Below are 20,275 nucleotides of genomic sequence, written 5' to 3' on the forward strand. Positions count from 1 at the left end.
AATCTAGACACTGTTCTGAAGAATTGAGGACTTTTCATGATTATCCAAATGACTCAACTTCTCTCCCAGTCTTACATTAGTCTGTCCTCCACACTTCTCCTTCTCTAGCAAGTGATCTCGATTACAAATTGTTCAAAAAAATCTATTTCTTCAAAAAAAAAGGTACATTTGTAAATTTGACTCCCAACAAAAAACGTGTCTCCATCTTATATCTACTTCATGATTGCACGCAAGCCATTATCTTACCATTTATACAACCAGCCCAATCTTGGTGCAGACTGCTGTCAAGCAAGGCTGTGTCATTGCCCCAATACTTTTCTTGTCTTACTTGTTGCAATACAGAATCTCACCTCAAAACAAAGCTTACAGAATGGAGTCAATCTACAGGACAAATGGGAAACTGTTCAACTTATGTCACCTGTTCTCCAGAACCAATGTCACCTCAATTTCAGTCACTGAGCTGCAGTACACAGATGACGTTTGTGTATGCCTGGAGGCCAAGCTCCAAGTCACTATAAATTCATTCACTGAAGCATACAAGAGAATAGGCCTTACATTTAATATCTGCAAAACAAACGTCTACCAATCCGCATCTGCTGTATAACACCATTCTCCAATATTAAAAGTCCAACAGAGACCCTGGAAAATGTGGACCACTTCACACAACTCAGGAGCCATGTCTCAATGAATACAGAAATCAATGATGGAATTTACCAGCACCTTCAGTGAACCAACACAGCCTTTTGCTGTCTGAAGAAAGACGCTTATATATCAAAGTCTCAAAGCCAGCACAGAGATAGTGGTCTACTTGACATCTCCAATCTATTCATAAGCCCAGAAGTCCTCACAAACCACTCACCTGCCTGCCTCGTCAAGCACCTCCTGACACACCTGTGGTAGAGTCTGCCAATTTCACATTGGGTATCGAAGTGGCTGATGAGACCAAAGATCTGGAGTCTGAGCAAGTCATTATCAGTCCCCAAGGATTACCCAAGAGGAGGAGGAGGATGATGATAATATTATGCTGCATCATTATCTAAAACAAGAGCTATTTTCTTGAAGACAATAAAACAGTGACCTCGGCAGCGAGAAGGGAGAGGTCAGTGTGGGAATGGGAAGGGGAATTGAATTGGCATGCAATAGGGAGCTCAGGATAGCCACTGCAGACAGAGAATAGGTGCTCTGCAAAACGGAAGCCACATACAGAGCACCTCCGTTGCATCCATTCTGACAGCTCTAGTCAGAGATGTACAATATGTTGGTTGAATTTCTGCTGCATACTTCTCTTTTGGACCTTGCTAGAAGGCAAACTGGGAAAAAAAATCTTTAATGTTGTGGTTTGTTTAATTTGAGGTAGATGAAAGATCAATGTACATGCTGCTGAAACATCAAATCAAAATAATCTTTATTTCCATGCTTCTTCAGAAGTTTTTTTAAATGCATGGTCAGAAAATAGTTCTTGGTTAAAGGAAAATTTGTGGACCATCCTGCTCTTGGGATTGACCTGGCATCACATACTCGCCGATCTTGAGTTACACCGAATGTGTAAACAAAATAACTGTGTCTTCTTAAAGCAAAGTCCTTTGGATTATTAAACCAGATGCAAAACCACTGCTGAACTTGGATGTAGGAAACTGATCTAAAATGTTGAAAGCTGTAACAGTGTCTTCTGCATAATGGATCCACGGCAGTTGTGTGTGTGCTTTTTTCCTTAACATAAAGGTAGTAGATGAAGAGTGGAAAAGGCGCCAAAAGGTGAAAAGATCAAAAAGCATGATAACTCAGGAAGTAATACCAAGCATGTCTTCTGAAAGCCTACAACCTCGGAGGAACAATATACAAAGGGAAATAAAATGCTGCACAGAGCACTTTAGGAAATAATGAATTGTGAACAGGAGATCCTGCAATCAGTTCAGATTATAATGCTATGGGAACACTGAAGAAGAGGAAAAAGTTTACAAAATCTCTTTTTTCAAGATACGAGAAACACTGAGAGCAAAGGTGACTGACATATTTTTCGTTTGTTAATTGTGCCCTGTACAACCGAGTCCGAACTATTAATGTATATTAAGAAAAACAACAATCCTTGTACTGACACCTGGGGAACTCCATTGTAATTTCCCCCCAGTTTTAAAAAAAGACAACCTTTCACAACCATTCTGCCTTCTATTACTAAGCCAATTTTCTATCCATGCTGCTACACAGCCTCTTTTATTCCATGGTCTTCAATCTTGATGACAAGCCATTTATACGGCACCTTAGTGATCAGCTTTTGGAAATTCACGTCATATTAACCACATAATCCCTCAACAACCCTCTGTTACTCATTGAAGAACTATCTAGTGGGCTACACACTAGATCCATAAACCACATTTATACAAGTGACTGCTAATTCTGTCCATGATTATTGTTTCTTGAACTTTGGTTGGCACCAAGCTAAAACTGATTGGTCTATAGTTAATGAGTTTATTGAATAAGAATCAACACCCACAATTTTTCCACTCCTTACACACCACCCTAACCCAAAGATGTATGGAAGATTATGGCCAGGATGTTTGCAATTTCCCCCTTACTTCCCTCAGCAACCTACAATGCATCCATCTGGACCAGGCGATTTATCCATTCAGTCCAGCTAGCTTTTCTAATGGCTGTATGATTTTTTTAAAATGCCACCCAAAATCTAAATTACATCTTCCTTTGCTGAGACTACAGCAGTATCATCTCCCATGGTGAAGATGCAAAGCACTGCTTACCTCAGACACGTCTCTTGTCCCCATGTGGTGAGGTCTCCGATTTGCCCTACCTCTCGTCTCCTAATCCTTTGACACAAACCAGCACAAAGCCTGCTTGATTGACATCCCCTCAACTATCCTAAACATTCATTCTCTCCACCACCAGCAGACTGTGGCTGTAGTATGTACCATCTACAAAATGCTTTGCAATTACTCACCCAGGCTACTCCAACAGCACCTCTCAAATCTACAATCTCTACCACCAAGAAAGACAAGGGCACAGGTGCATGGAAACACCACCACTTGCAGGTTCCCCTCCGCGTTGCAAACCATCCTGATTTAGGAGTATTTCAATGCTGCTTCATAGTTACATGGCTTAAATCCTGGAACTCCCTCCCCTGTGGGATTACCTTTATCAGAAAGACTGTTGTGGTTTAAGGCGCAGCTTACCAACATCTTTGCAAGAGCAATTAAGGACAGGGAATAAGTCACTTACTTATGGGGTCCCAAAATAAGGGATCACAGTAATCTATATTTGATGCAGGGAGTACAATCATCTCACATTTTCCTCCAGGTCACGTTGCATTCCAATTTGAATATATATTGCATGTGTCTTTTTTCACAAGGCAAACACTTGGTAGTGCAGTCCTCCAAATTTGAAAATAATAGCAAATTTCTTGTCAATATCAATGGCCTCATAATGCAAAAACCTTTCAACTGTTGCCATATCTCATCATATATCTTATGTCCAGTCATTCTGCTGCAAAATATAAAGCTGGTTTTATTCATTTTCTTGTGTTCTGCACGGTCTATATATAAAAAAAACAGAATTGAGATAAACTAGACAACTGGAGATAGAAAAAGACTGACTCTTCCAAGCTCCTAGTTATTCCTATTCAAAGACTTTAATTTGAGCAAGTTTAACATTTTGCAAATGACCAAATATATTTCTATTTCAAGTTGAAGGGACCATGTTCAGGATGCAGCTTGTGTGATATCAATTAATAATTATTTCAGTGCCAAGAATTAGACATTTTCATCACCATGTGCACATTTAGCAGCCCGCAGGCAACATCATTTTATCCAGTGGGAAGAAATACAAGTATTTAAAATAAATATTTATTCCATTTGTACAAACTTTGAGTTGGCTCAAGCAAATGGATAAGAAAACTTCACTGTTCAATTATCTATTAGCTTGCCATTTTTTCACAATATCATCCTGCAAATGTAGGAAGTATTATTCACAAATTGCACCTTTTGATATGTTTCTGTAATGTTCAAAAACTATTTTTACAATTCAGAATCAACAGGCATACTCAGATTAAAGTCTGAGCTGTAATGGTCTAGATTTAGTTGTTAATCTGTTAATGTATAGTTAACCAGGGTAAATAGCCCCAAATATGTCTTCGTGCAGTTATAATCATATCACCACATGCATATAAAAAGGAATAGTTGGAATTTCATGCAAAGTAATGGAATTATTTTCTTCATTGATGTAGTAATTTTTTCTTAAAAAATATATTCAGTGGTTGTGTTACAGAGCAATTTTCTTTTTAAAAGACCTGTTCATCTTGCAACAGTGCATTACGATAACGGGCTCAATGATTGCTAAAATTGACTGATTATGCTTGGCTTGGAAACACATGTTTGCCTTTAGGTCAAGGCCTAAATAAGGTTGAGAGTTCATGTTGCAAGGTTATTTTTTCCAAATAAAACTTCAGCCATCTTTGCAGTGATGATGCACATATATTCTGTTTATTATAATAAGCTGTAGAAAATAAGCTGTAGATGAAAACTGGACACGCACAAAAAAAGGCAAAAATTAACTATAAGCAGTGACTAAGAATAGGAAAGAAAACATCAGTATTTATAGTTATTTGATGGCCACCATTTCCCATCACTCTCCCCCAGCAACCACCTAAAGTTTCCCAAATTCACTTTGCCCATTTAAGAGAACAAGGCAGAATCATGCTCTTGCAATTTCAATTTGCAAAAGCTAGAAGGTAAATAAGTATGGCAAAATGACAATCATGTGCACCTTATTTCTTCATGCACATGGACAAGTTGCCTTACCTTCCCACAATGGCATAAACAATTAGACTTTAATATTACCTGGTTGTTGCCCTCCATTTCAACTGCTCATCAGCACCATAAAAATATCCGTGCAGAATGTTAGTTCGACAGAGGTGATGACCCTGGTGTAGATTCCAGTTTTGTATCACTAGCTAACTTCGACAGATTACACCTGGGACCCTCGTCGAATCAATAGGTTGTGAACAGCTGGGGACGCAGCACGATTCTTGTGGCACCCCACTATAAACACCCATTCTCACAATCATCCATTTATTCCTATTCTCTTCTTTTTCTGTTAACCATTCCTCAATCTATGTTTGTATATCACCCAAATACAACATATATTAATTTTATTCAATAATCTCCTGTGTGGAACCTTATTGGAGGCCCTTTCAAAGCCAAATACACCACACCCACAGGATCACTCACATTAATTATACTAGTTATAACTCATATTTGACAGATGTCAAATATGATTTCCCTTTCATAAGCCCATGTTGACTTTGCCCATTCCTAGTATTCTGTTACCCTTAATAAAAAAATTTAAAGCATTTTCTCTTCTGACAGGTGTCTATTCAATTGGTAGGGGGTGCATTGCACATTTGCAAACCATAATTGGTTGACATGTAAACTCACTTGATGCGTAAAGGTCAAACCTAGCATGGGGACCTTCAGTGTGTCCATCACCGCTGGCCTGGGAGTCTGAAAATGTGTCTTACTAATGGTAAACACACACTTTACACAAACATAGACAAACACAAAAGAGAAGGAAAAAAGAGAAAAGGAAAATAGAACTTAGAGCGAAAAGAAGGCCAGTTTGTCATGCAGCTTTCAAAAATCTTTGATATACAAGTGAACAACATTTGAACAAAAAGACATTTCAAGAATGTATTTATGAACCCACAGCTGATGCAATTTGGTACTGAACATGGCTACAATTTGACTCCAATTTCATTGATTTTTGGTGATCAAACCTTCAATTAGCTGGTTACCAAAGCTTCAATGATGCCCATGCAGAATTTATAGATTTTAAGCATACACAATTAACTCTGTTCCCCTTCAATTTCTCCTTAACGATTTGGTGGCTCACTGCACTGTGATCTTACAAGTGTCAATCACTCAAGAAATCACATTTCATGCGCAGACCTAAACAGCAAGATTTGCCAACAGGAAGGGCACTTTGAATTTTATTCTATTCAGGCAGTGGAGTTCAGTGGATAATAATTAGCAGCAGATCCTCTGATCAACTTTTTTTTTCTTCTTGCTCTGCAGACCAAGACCGATTGTAGCACCTTCTTCAGCACCAAGTTAAAGATCAGCTTACTTGGCAGATAGTAGGAAAACCTTTTACCTTTACAGACGCAATCAACATTGACCTCAACCTAACTACTGACCAGTTTCCTTTCCAGGGCTGTCTCACTCACCAATTTCTAATTGGAGTCCCCTTCCCTGTGCCATCTTCACCTTAATAGCCTCCCTTATTCCCAAAAGCTCACCGTCCTTCCCATTCACAACCTCAGACCCCATTCCCACCAGATTGGAGACCCAGCTCAATGCCTCAAACACCACCCTGCACCATCCATCCCCATCATCAGCCTTGGTTCTTTGCCCCTCTATCAATAGCCACAGGTTTCTTGCCAACAGTGAGGATGGACTTCTGTCCCCCAACTTTGGCTCATTGTCCCAGCTGTCCAGCACTATATCCCCAGCACTGACAAGCAAGCAGCTCACTTTTCGCTTCTCATCTTCCACAGTTCCCCATTAATAATGGAACATCATCATCATCACCTACTGGTCCTTTCATGCTGACGCATTAATCGTAATTTTAATTAAGGTCACCAGATCTCTCAATAGTATTTTTGAATTTTACTTTAATGCCCAATTTATATTGCAAAAGATGCTGCTAAATATGGGATGTCAAATTGATAGTTTAAACTGAAGAATAACATAGCAGAAGTGTAACAGTGTACATGTAGCTGATGTAGCTGCTCAATTACCACATATGCAATTTTCTTAATTTGGATAGAAATGTTTCTGGCTGAATTTATTCATACCAAAAGTGCAAAGCTGTTCCCTACAGATAAACTGATGGCACATTATGCCCATGAACGGAATGAATATATATTGGAGACAGCCTATTAATTTTCCCATCTAGGGTCAATGGTGAAATATCTCCTGCACAGAGCTTACAACACAACACTAGGAAACTGAACACTGATCTCTCAGCTCCTTGAACATGTACGTTAACATATTTTTTGCCCAATTACAGAAATTGTGATTTAGTTTTAAAATTAACAGTGGATAGTTCTGGAGAGTTCAATGCATCACTCACAAATATTTTAACATTGAGCAAAAGAGAAATACTGCAATTAGAGGATATTCCTGATCAGTACAGTAAACTAAATTTGTGTTGGTTTTAGATTCAGTCATATTTTCATATTTGTATTTCATAAATATTATGGAATCACAAAAATATCGTGTAAAACTTTAACAATATAGGTAGCCAGATCAACATATGGGTATTCTACTTTTAGTATCATACTGCGATAATATTACATAGTACCTTCAACCGACCAAATTAAATATCTAATAAATGAATTATAAAGCACTAACAACTGCTCATAAACAGTCACATGGGAAGGTTATGTGTCCAACCCAAGTGCAATGCCAAGAGAATCCACGAAACATGTTAAGTTATTGAGTTGATTAGATTCTTACCCATTGTTTGAAAGGGAATATAGAAGACCACTATCATGTCCTGCCAAGTCTGATTTCAAATGAAAGCTTTTCTTTAATCAATTATAAGTAGCAAAGGATGGTTCCTGTTCCTTACCTGTGAGGGAGGCGAAGTGGAGAAAGAAGTGGTGCACACTTCCTGAGAATCTTCTACAGAAGGAAAAGTCCCTGCATCCTCTTCATTAGGAGCCCTGCAGAGGCCATCAATAAATATTTTTATCTACTTCATGCACTTTGTCCATTCTATTATCAAAACTAAACAGGGTGCAGATAAAGCCTATTCAAGTTTACACCGACACATAATTACAACTTTATTTATAAATTTCATAAGCATCTCATACCCTCACTATGATAGGACTTTTCTAATGTGGTTCTTAATTCAATGCTTTGATGAGCAATATAATACAAACTTCCAGAATGGGACTAATACAGCTACATGACATCAGAATTAGACTCTGCACTGTCTAAATGTTTGAAGTAAAAACATTGCTTAGGTGTCAACTTGAACTTTCACTTGGTCATGTTTGATTAGTTTTAACCTGAGATGTAATCTTGCCAAACCGAGTTTAAGAAGTCTAACAATGCCACTTCAAAGAAACCAAGATATAATGAGAAGGTCATTTCTGTTTGACAAAGCAATCCATTTCTCAAGTGACTGCCATATTTCTCACGTTTTCTTAAAACATAGAAGGATGCCATTTGGCCCATCAAATCTATGCCGGCTCTCAAAGCATTCTCATCAGTGTCACTCCCCACATTCATTTCCTTTTAACCTTTTCTCTCTCACATGATCTCACATCAACTCTCCACTGATTCTCCTGCCACCCACCTACACTAGCAGCAATTTACAGTGACCATTTAATCTGATAGCATGTCTTTGGGATGTAGTAAGAAACTGGAATACATGGGGGAAACCCATGCAATCACAGGAAGAACGTGTGAACTCCACACAGACAATACCCGGACACCCAGGTCACTGGAGCTGTGCGGCGACAGCGTTATATGCTTCTATTACTCACAGAAAACAAACTAGGAAAAAGATTGCTGAATTTTAGAGCAGGAGAAGGTATATTTGGTGTGTTCCTGTACTGTGAGATGGCTACAAAAAGCCACCTCATTCAGAATTGACAGCTGCCATGCCTGCTCCATTCTTTGTGGTTAATGCTTCAGTATTTTTGCAAGCCATTTTGTTATACCCTGATGAAGTCTCATCAGAGCAACAAAGGCTAGGCAATAAGATTTATTTATAAATTGGAAATAATTGTACGTTAGTCACTGACAATACAGTGGTTGAACTAAATGGGTCTCAACAAAACCAGTCAGCCCATGAGCTGAAACAAACGGAGTTTTACAAATGGAAATTTTGTTTACATGTAAACTGCCCAAGTAATAAATGGTTGTTGACTAACCAGCTGAAAAATCAATGGGGAACAGGAGAATTGCTATCCATTCAACACCTATCTTTCAGTCCCACACACTTTTAATGGGGAAGAGTGGTAGAAGGAAAGTGAGAATAGAAGGAAAAAAAAAATTCAGAGATGACATTCCACAGCCTGGAGGTGTAGAATAGTTAATAGCATTACTTCAACCCTTATTTCTGTTCTTCCTAAAATATGAGGTACTGAAGCCCTCCCAACAAGTAATAGTTTACTCAGCAGCTAATGGGACCGCACTAACACTGCTATAATATGCCTTTGATAAGGACAATTTCCTTGTGATGTCAAAATCAGTCACAAGGCTGCTGTGAACTTTGGGATATCTGAGATGCTGCAATATACTTTGCACTGTGAATGATTCTTGGGGAATTGTCTGTTGGTACACATCTCCTGGAGGCAGGAACAGTAACAAGAGTTAAGGGGCATCTGGACAGGTACTTGAATGAGTGATATGATTGAGTGATATGGAATTAATGCAGGCAAGTGGGATTAGTATAGATAGGCATGATGGTTGGCATAGCACGGTGGGCTGAAAGGTCTGTTTCTATGCTGTACAACTCTAGGACTTGAATGTACCGTTTTACCTACGCAAGTCTTAAACTTCTTAACCCACTGAAGAGAAGCTACTACAGCATGGAATATTGGTATTTAACATTTTGCAAATTAATACATGGATGGACAGCATCTAAAGCAGACCTAAAATAATCTGCAATAGGAGCAGCAAAATCTGGAGCAGTGTACAAGCCTTCGCAGAGACTTGCTCCACTCAGCCCCAGCCAGCAATGGGAAGGAGGGCAGCAAGGTTTCCACTGTAGAGCAGAAGTTAATAACTTCTGGTGATACACTTTTGTTTATGTAAAAGCCCTCTTTCATTTAGGTTAGATCCACAGCAATATTTTATCCCAAGAATCCTATATTCAGGAACAATCAATTGGAAAGAATATTTTGGACTGATTTGCAATCTTTCTGTCAGCAAATCTGATCAAGAACACCTCCAGTGAAGGCTGACACTGATGAGAATGTAGGCTTACACTCAGGATTCTCCATTCTGATTCACAAATATCAAGTATGTAATCCTGGAACTTGTCTAGACATTGGGCCAGGGGGTTTGGTGGTGGGCTTGGAGGCTGAGTATGTGGTGCTGTTATGTATTCTGATTCAACTGAAAATTTCACAAGCTTCAAGGATACAAGGGAAGGAATGTATTGCCATTTAATCAATGCCAGCACTGGCAAATGTGGGACCAGGAAGAAGTCTTGGAGGATTATTAAAGCTACCTGCCGCAAAGTAACACTGGCATTGAACTCAGCCAAGAACACTGACTACTTGTAGTTGTAGTGCACCTTTCAAGTGGAAAAACAATTACATCATATCAGCATAAATGGACAAAAAGTTCTGCCAAATCAAAGGAATAGATGTTAAAATGGAGCAAATGAAATTTGAGGATTTCGAAAACAGGAAGGTAGAGATCACTGGACAAAGTCAATTGAAACAGCAACTATAAATGGGAAGAAAACCAAGTGAGAAATGTATACTGTAAGTAAGGAGTCCAAGAAATGTACGAATAAAATATTGTTGGCTGAAGTGATCCTGGAGGTAAAAAAGGGCCAAGAGTAGGATTTTTAATGTGTGAGATTGGAAACCACTGCACAGCACGAAAAGACATATGGGTAGGTTAACTGGGTTTGAAATGGGCAGCGCGGACTCCTTGGGCCGGAAGGGCCTGTTACCACGCTGTAAATAAAATTTAAAAAAAAAGGATGATAGATAAGTGGAACTTGGTGGAGGATGAGACAAAGCACCTGGAGCATAGGATGCCAGCCAGGATATGGGTGAAAAGGTTCACTCTGAAAGCGATACACACACACAGTCAGAGAGTAGGGTGCAACTGGAAATATTAAGGAAAAGGAAATAAAATGTCGTTGATGGGATTAGAGAACACTAATACAAAAGCAAAATATTGTTAATGCTGGAAATATGAAAAATAAACAAAAAATGTTCAGATGGAAAGTCAGCATCTGTGGACAGAGGAAAAAGTTAAGATTTCATACTGAAATCTGAATCTTTTATCCAAACTGAGAATAGTTCAAAATAAACATATTAAGACATAGAGAAGGGGATTGGGGGAAAGAATGTAAAAGAGGAAGTAAGAACATTAGAAGAGGAAATAAAGCAAATTGAAAGCTGGTGCTCTAAAATAAAAACAGAAAGTTCTAGAAATATTCAGCAGGTCAGGCCACGTGTGCTGGAAAAGAAACAAAGCTAACATTTCAGGTCAAAACTGGGAACCAAAGGTCAGCCTGAAGAAGCTGCAAATGGAAAACTTTTTTTGAAATTACCAGAAGAACATTGAGTAAATTCTGGAAATCTGAAATAAAAATGCCAAAAAATGTTGATGATCTTGAACTGTCAAACTCAGTGTTGAGTCCAGAAAGCTACATGGTACCAAGTGTGTAAATGCTATTTGAGGTAAGATTGGAAAATACAAAGAGAAGGGTTTAAGGATACAACTCACTGAAGAAAAGTGGGAGCGTTTATCTCTGCTAAGAAGACATGCAAGGGATAATTTAAGCAAATAGTGAAACATACATGCCTATTTTAAAGCATTTCCAATGTCACTTACTGTTTCAATTTCATTGCAGTAATGCAGCAGTGTTATAAAAATAGTTAAAGCAAATAGAACATATCAACATGGCGAAAGATTGAGCAACAAAGAATGATTGGCAGGCAAGTCAAAGGAATGTGAACTGCAAAGAATGGATGAAACTGAATTATTTTAAAATTTACAGACTGTGAAGGTCAAGTCACTAATTTAAACTGGCATTATGTTTGAAACAGGCAGATGCCTGCAACTGAAGTACACTAAGTCTTCCAGCAAAGTGTTCAGTAAGTATGGGACTCAAAACAAATTAGGAGCAGAACAGTAAGAGGACAAAGGAAAGGTTGAAATATCCCAAGGACATTTTCTTGTATTCTGATACAAATGCCTTTTACTTCAGTAACAATCAGTGTGAAAGTCCCATTCAAGGACAGCTCAGTCTGCAAGATAACAAACAGGGACGACCAATAGTTTAATTTGCAAAAGGATCGCAGCTAGTAATGAATAAAATATAAAATGTACTTTTGAAAAGACCAAAGGTAATATAGCAGAGGAGACACTTAGTTGGCAAGGTCAATGGAAAAAAAACTGTATAAAGAATCATACAGCACAGAAACAGGCCCTTTGGCCTACCATATCCATTGTACCTATCTACAATAGTCCCAGTTACATTAGGATCTGTAGCCTTTTAATCTTCTATGCCTTGGCGATTTGAGTACTTGTCTAGATGCTTCTCAAATGTTGTGAAAGTATCTGCTTCCACCAACTCTTCAGGCAGCACACTCTAGACCCTTAATCACTCTGTATGAAAAAACTTCTCCCTCAGATCCCCTCTAAACCAATACCTCTCACCTTAAATCAGATTCCCCCACCAAGGGAAAAAGATTATTACTATCCATCCTATCTCCATCATAATTTTATAGATCGCTATCAGGTCACCCCTCAGTTTCCTTCACTCCAGGGAAAACAAACCCAGCCTGTCCAGTGTTCAACATGCTGTATGACTAAGAGTTCTGTTTATACTAAAATGGCTGTGGAAGCTCGATTGATCACTATATTTAAAGACAGATTTTTAAAAAAATACTTTACAAATGCATCTTTGAAAACTTGGCAATAAGTTACACATTTTCAGAGTTCAACAATACACTGCTGAGTACATTATCGGAAAGCCTCATACATTCAATGCACTGCAACATTTACAGGGTTTCCTTCTTGAATATCTGGAGCTCACATTAATTCGCTGATTCCTAAGTATGTATTAGAGGGAGCAACAGCAGACCCCGTGGGGGAGCAAGATGATTGTTGCTGACGCATGCCTTTGGACATCCACATCTTACTTCAGATGTACAGAAGATTTCCTTAAAATTGGTCTGCATGAATTGCTGCACTGTGTTTCCCACCAGATAGTCAGATTTGTTAACTCTTATAACTGAAACGCTCCAATCCAGGCAACATCCCGATGAATCTTACCACACCTTCTTCAGCTCAATTGTTCTTATAGTGTGGCAACCAGAACTGTACACAATACTCCAGGTATGGTTGAACCATTGTTTTGTAAAGATGTAACATGATGTCCCTATGGAGTATTGATTCCAGAAGTATAGGGAGTGCACCCAGGCTGAGAGCGTGTGCATGTGAGCACGGAGAGCGCGCAGCTGAGCAGTGTGATCTCTCCTTAAATCCTGGGATTGGACAATTTTACACGAAAGCACTTGACCATGCCATAGCTGGTTTTATTCAATAGTGTTAGTGGTAGCTTGCTTTCTATTTTTGACTGCACTTATGCACCATGCTTTAGAGACTGCAGTTTTTTTAAATGGTAGTCTATGTGGACATAGCTTAGAAGTGTGCACTTATAACTATAGTACAAGATACTTTTCAGTTTTGAATAAATGCAAGTAAGAAACATGTAAAACAAGAGCATGAAAGATGAAATGAAGTTGACAAGAAAACAATGATGAATTGTCTTCATTCTGCTTTTCAAAAGTCTTTGCATTGTAAATTGGGAAATGATAATTTTCTGTAATTTTAAACTAGTATCATAGCGCTGGTGTGAAACAGAGTAACACACCACAGTGTCTGCACCAGACAAATCAGGTCTCCCCAAGCCCATCAGTGACAACCTCTCCACAAGAATTTAACCTAAAACTAAGCTACAATGTTATCACTGGACTGGCAATTTCAATAAAGTACCTAAACCTTGATTCCACAGTACAGCTATCAATGTGCACTTTATACTTAATGACTACTGCTACTGTCCCACCTGTAGTTACATGGGTGCAGTGGTGATGATCCACTATAGGGACGATCTACAAAGTGGTCTATGATAATTCCCATGATTGGCTGGGTCCGCTCCAGCTGCCTGTGAAATAATTCAAAGTAAAAATTACAACGTAAAAGAGCTGCTAAAAATGACAAGCATTACGCTCCCTGCTTAACTGATCACGTTAAGCAGTATAACAAAGGTCTAACCTAGTAATGTCCACTTGTCAAAACTGACATCTGGCAAGATTATCAAAATAATAGCATGTGAAGAATAACCAGAGCTATTCTGACAAACAGGGACAAAAATCATATAAATAATGGTGCAAGTACAGTGGAGAAAGAGTCCACATTTTTCATCACAGTTGTGTGTTTTGGACAAAAGACACATTTATGAGTTGCTTTAATTTTAGAACCGTTAATTTCCAGAGTGTCTTAATTCTCTTCATATTTAATAATTGCAAAACAACCAAGGTACAAGGAGATTCTAGTAATCACAAACAGTCAAAAACATGGAATGCAGATGCATATGAGTTTGATTTCTGTCTGCCTTCAGTCTGAATTACAACAAACCACAAGGCACAACATAGATGATCTGGCATCTTTCTGCCTCAGGGTGAAAGGTGGAAAGGAAAAAAATGAAAAAAAAACAAAGAATCAAATATCATCCTTCATGGATCTTGAAATGGAAAAAACATGAAAGTATTATTTTCAAAATGTCTTCTTATTCACAAGATTTGACTACAGCCTTGAATTCACTACTGATTTATAGTACATGCTAAGATAAAACTCCATTTTTAAGACAGTAGGTGGTGAGACGTTTTGACTCTTTAGTTCCATGTCAGCTTTGCACAGAGTAATTCAAAACTATATATTGTGCCCCATTCACCAACATAGCCCTCTATGTCTCTCTGCTTAAAAGATTTTCCTTTAAAAAGGTTCCCTCTAAATAGACACTGAGACAGGAAGTAGTTGGGGCAAAATATTCTAGACTTTAGCAGATATAGCATGTAAATAAATTTCTGCTTTGTGCTCTTACATTGATGATTTATTACTCTTTCATTGATTCCCCAATCAGAGAATTGTTGTTCTCTACTTAATGCATCAAAAGCCAATCTACAACTGCTCTGACATTAAAAGTTTGTTTTTAATTTAAGTGGGAAATATCAGTATTTTTGGTTAATTTTTAATTACTGTAAGATTACGGTGAATAGCTTGTGATTGATGATTCTAACACTTCTGTCGTTCAACAAATTGAAAGACATGCCAACTTTAATTGTTTCCATTTAATTGAGCAATTTTTAAAATCTGCCAAATTGAATTTAAAAGACTGCTGCAGTTTCTTATGTAAATCCAACTGATTGGAAGACTGCTGACTTACAAGAAGGGCAAACTGATATTAAAATTTTATATTTGGCCCTTGGGCTAGAGCAATGATTTTCTTTTTATGCTAGTGTGCTGCCAGTAATTACTCCTACATGAAACCAGCTCAAATCTACTCTCTAAAACTAATTACAAGAAATAGATTTAATTTCAAAATTTGGCATTCATTTTCCTTTACTTCAACTTGTTGTACTTCCATCCAGTCTACATGCAGAATTTTTACACAAAGGGCAACAGCAGAGGAAAAAAATATAAATCCACCCTCTCATCTATTAGTTCTTCAATAATCAGGCCTTATTCTTCATAGTCATCCTTCTTGCTCCTAGACTACATTTTGCAAACTAATTGAATGTCAGGTCCAGTGAAGCACTAATGAGAATGTTGAATTAATCTTTGATGTGGAACAAGGAGGAAATCCGGGGCAGCAAAGGAAGGAACGAGGCCTGCATTAATCTGTAATATTTTGGCCTTTACTGGTATTGGCAATATATTCCTGCAAAGTTAAATTCTGCTTGCCATCACAATGTCAGGGCAACAGATTGATTTCGGCAGTGCTTCAGAAACTTTTTTGTGCTTCCAATTCAATGTTGAAGAAATTGCAGACTGCACGATGTCTGGCCCCTGCTGCAAAACACCGAATCATCCGACCCATCCGTAGAGGGTTTTGGAAGGTCACATACACTCCCGCTCCTAAGCGCTCCATCCTCCCTCTCCACTGACGTTTGCAAACTACTGCAATTAAAAGAAAATATGTATTTGCAAATTGTGGCAGTTCTTGAAAAGAGAAACAAAATTGAAAATATGTATTTTCTTCAATTTTGTTTCTCTTTTCAAGAACTGCCACAATTTAAAGTCTACCCTGCAATTTAGGTATGGCCTGAATTGTTTAGTAAATTAAGGAGCCATGAAACATTTCATACTATTATTGCAAAGGTGTAAGCACGGAAACTCTTCTCTATATTCATAAAACAATGAACAGAGGCTATGAGATTCATCAATTCATACAACTGACACAAATAAACTTCCAAAAATAGTTCTCATTCAGTTTTGGCTGGGCAGCTATCCTGGCACAGGAACAATGAAAGACCATGCTTTGTCTGAAGTTACATAAAGGGCTCAATTTCAAGTCCTTGAACAAAATCCTCATTATTCTAGTAGGACTTACTTTGGTTCTTGGGTACAGAAATGGATACATAAATCCAAACAAACTCAAAGAAACATGCTATAAATTGGAATTTTTTTCCTTCAGAATTTGACTTAATTATGTCTTACATATATCAAAAAAAACTGTCAAATGGTAATTGTGACTCACCTCAAAATTATTTTTAATCCACATTCCATAAACACAAGATTATTAAAGGTAATCATAACACCATTCCAGGACAGGTGGGCAAGGGAAGACCAAAATTTCAAAATCAGCAATAACTGACTCAATCACATTTTCAATGCACCCACTTCCAGTTTCAACAAAAACAATTTAAGAAAGGTGATTAATCTGATGTTCTGAGTCGAGTCTGGAATCAGACTGCTTGCATCAAACTTTGAGGTAAAAGATCAGCCATGATATCAGTGAACGTCAGAGGCGCTGAATAATCTACTCTAGCTTCTAGTTCTTAGGTCCTATGGTAAAATTTCACATCCCCAATAAGATTAGTTAACTCAAGAGTGTCAATATATCCTCAAAAATTGGTTATTTAAGAGCCTTGCATCTTTGTAGATAAAACATTGAAGGTACTTACAAAGCACAGGAATTGCAATTCCAGTGTCTGGAGGTTTTAGAATTACAGAGTGATAATGAACCCATTAGTGTTTGTATTGTATGATGAGCTTTTAAATTTTGATTTCTTGCATTTATTGGAGAAGATAATGGGAGAGGTCTAAGAGGCCTTCAGCCATTCCTTTTCTTCAAACTCATTTTGCATTCAATTTGAATTCTCAGCGAGAATTCAAGCCCTCCTTGACTTGGGAAGCTGTACTATCACTGATCTAGTCAATGTAGCACCCATAAACAAATGATTTTGTCCCTTTTTGGAAGGCAATGGTACAGGCGATTCCTGTGTTACAACCATTTGGGTAATGTAAATTTGCCCTTAAAGAATTCACAACCCAAAAATTTGAGTTCCAGAATAAAATGTGGAAAAAAAAGTAAATAAACAAAATTTATTTATTTTTCAACTAGCATGTCTTGATGCATGTGCCGATGACATGGCTTTGTGTTATGGAAAATTGTAATACAGACTATTTTCTAGGAATACAATCCCTCTACAGGGTTTGATTGTATTCAAATACGATATCAGCAGCATGGTTCAATATCTTGATACATCGTGCACTAACTATATTTTCCAACCAAATGCTTGAAGTTTTACTTACCAAAGATATTACAACATGAAAACATACCTTGCTCTCAGAGACAATGCAATTAATTGAAGCTTACTATGATACAGCACAGAAGGAAGCCATTCAGCTCATTATCCTTCTGTCAATTCTTTGGAAGAGCTATCCAATTTACCCCATCCTTTGCTCTTTTTCCACAGCTCTGCAATTTTTCACTTTTCAAATATTTATCCAGATCTCTTCTGGATTGGCACCTTCCAAGTTTGTAGCCAGCTCGTTTCAGATTATAATAACAGGACACTTTTTCTCCATGCGTCCCTTCAGGTTCCTTTGCCAATTACCTACATTGATGCTCTTTAGTTATCAATGCTATTGCCATTCTTATTAATCACTATATTGAAATGCTTCATGTTTTCAAATTCTGCTATCAAATTTTCTCTTAGATTTTCTTGTGTCAAGAATAATTATCTCAGCTTCACTGATTCTAGTTATCCTCAGACTTAATCTCTTTCATCATTTCTGGTAAATTTCTCTGCACTCAAGTTTTTGATTTCTTTTCTAAAGCCTTCCAAATGATCTATTTGGTTCCAATTGGGGCCAAATAAATGTTTCACAAAAATTATAACATCCCTGCTTTTTTATGTTATGCCTTTATTCATCAGCCAGGAATCTCATGCCTACTTAAACAATCCCAATTCCAAATTCTCCCAGTTTGCCCTGCCGCCTTCACAAGAAGTCTCTATTCCTGCATTCACTTTAAAACTATACCATTTAGTTGAGAATCAGGAAAGGAAGGAAGCAGTATGCAGGAAACTATAGATTAGTTAGTGTAACCACAGTCAGTTGGATATAACATCAGGACACTTCAAAAATTAAGCAGAGTCATAGCAAGACGTGAGAAGAATCACGCAAGGAAAACCATGTTTGATGGAATGGTATTCTCCGAGGACATAAAGAGCAGGATGGATAAGGGCACCACTGGTAATAATGTATGTGGATTTACAAAAGGCACACGAAGTTACTCCTCAAGCTAAAAACTCATGGTAGTGATGTAATATAGTAGCAGAAATTTGTGACAGGCTAACTGAAAGAAATTAGAGCTTCGTGATATACGAGTTATTTTTAGATTGCCAAGTTGGGTGCCACAGGGACCAGTGCTAGGGCCTCAACTATTTCCAATCTATGTTATTAACTCAGATGTAGAGACCAACTGTATTATAAGAAAATTTGCTGATGATACAAAAGGTAAGTGGGAAGTCAAGTTGTGAGAACACAAAATCTGCTAAGTGATACATGGAGAAAATTGGTAGATATTAATGTGGGAAATGAGAGATTTTCATTTTGATAGAAAGGAAAGCAGAATATTGTTTAAATGGATAGAGACCACAGAATGCTGTTGTTAGAGGGATGTAGGTGTCCTTGCACAAGAAAAACAAGCATCACTAGGTTAGTTCCTGGGATAAAGATATTGTCTTATGAAGAAAGGTTAAGCAGTTTGCAGAAATACTCATTGAAGTTCAGAAGAATGAGAGTAATCTTATCGAAAGGTACAAATTTCTGAGGGGACCTTACAGGGTGGACACGGGGAAAATGTGTGAGAGGGCATAGTTTGATATTAAGGGGTTGCTAATTTGAGAGATGAGAAGGAATTTCTTCTCTCAGGCATTGTAAATCTTGGGAATGCTCTACACAAGAGTCATGGATGTTGACTCATTGAATATATTTATGGCCAATACAGACAGGTTTTATAGGCAAATTCTATAAGGGAATCAAAGGTTATGGGAACAGGAAGGAAAGTGGAGCAGAGATTGTGATCAGATTGGCTATGACCTTATTGAAAAGTAGAGGAAAGTTAAGGAGAATATACTCTAGTCCTGCTCATATTTTATTATATTCTTGCTTCTCCTGTCTTTTCCCATAAAAATGAATCACCTGTGTTTAAATTTCATCTAGTATTTTACTAATCTACATCCACCTGCTGTGTTTACTATCCCTCTCACTGATCACTACATTTCAAAATCTGTCATGTGCAAACTTTGAAATTCTGACTTGTTCAAGAATCAGTTTAACACATTTGAGGAGTGCGGGTGGGGGTGGGGACGCTTTCTGCATTTCCACTAAACCAAGGCATGATAAGAAAAGTCACCAAAGCAGGTGATTCTTGTTATAGCAGCTCATTCCCCTATCGTATATCCCTCAACATTTTTCAAAGGAATTCACGTTTTTTTTAAAAACACCTCATTTGAGTATGAAATTACTCCCATAATTTTTGTAATAGTTTATTTTCTATATTCACGTTAATTGAATCATCTCCTGTTGTTCATGATAATACAGGGAGGAGTTATTTCCTAATTAATCTGTCAGTACACTTCACCATTTTGAAAACCACAGTAAGATCACCTCTAAATCTCACATCATAAGATAATGCTCTTCTTAGCCAGTCAGTCAGTAGGACTCAATCCTTTCATTCTATTTAAGACCAGATCTGTTGCTATACAAAAAGAAGCCCTTTACTGTCCTTGTTCCCGAAATAAGCCCAACAATGAACTAAAATAAGAGCAAAACAAAACACCAAGGTTGTCCAACTCTGTAGTTTATTTCCTGAGAAGAGTTTCAAACTCTATCCCAATTTAACAATCAAGAAGCTGCATAACTATTTAGTGCTTCAAATTCTGGTGCTATGAATGTGGCAGTTGAGTATTTTCCATGATCTGTCCTTC

General features: G+C 37.7%; 1 protein-coding gene across 6 annotated transcripts in view; it reads right to left on the reverse strand.

Annotated features, from left to right (window-relative positions):
* The window catches only part of atg13 (ATG13 autophagy related 13 homolog (S. cerevisiae)), a 67,801-nt gene that overhangs the window by 20,984 nt on the left and 26,542 nt on the right, over positions 1-20,275 (reverse strand). For 3 of the 6 annotated variants that reach the window (XM_052029333.1, XM_052029332.1, XM_052029335.1), the window contains exons 9-11: positions 13,840-13,938; positions 7,639-7,732; positions 5,442-5,540 (exon numbers count right to left, since the gene is read on the reverse strand). In XM_052029333.1, the coding sequence (XP_051885293.1) occupies positions 5,442-5,540; positions 7,639-7,732; positions 13,840-13,938 (292 nt within the window). The remainder of the gene's footprint in view (positions 1-5,441; positions 5,541-7,638; positions 7,733-13,839; positions 13,939-20,275) is intronic. The other 3 variants (XM_052029336.1, XM_052029334.1, XM_052029337.1) reach the window with 3 other exon arrangements.

The sequence above is a fragment of the Pristis pectinata genome, chromosome 14, assembly GCF_009764475.1.
Source record: "Pristis pectinata isolate sPriPec2 chromosome 14, sPriPec2.1.pri, whole genome shotgun sequence".
Lineage (NCBI taxonomy): Eukaryota > Metazoa > Chordata > Chondrichthyes > Rhinopristiformes > Pristidae > Pristis > Pristis pectinata.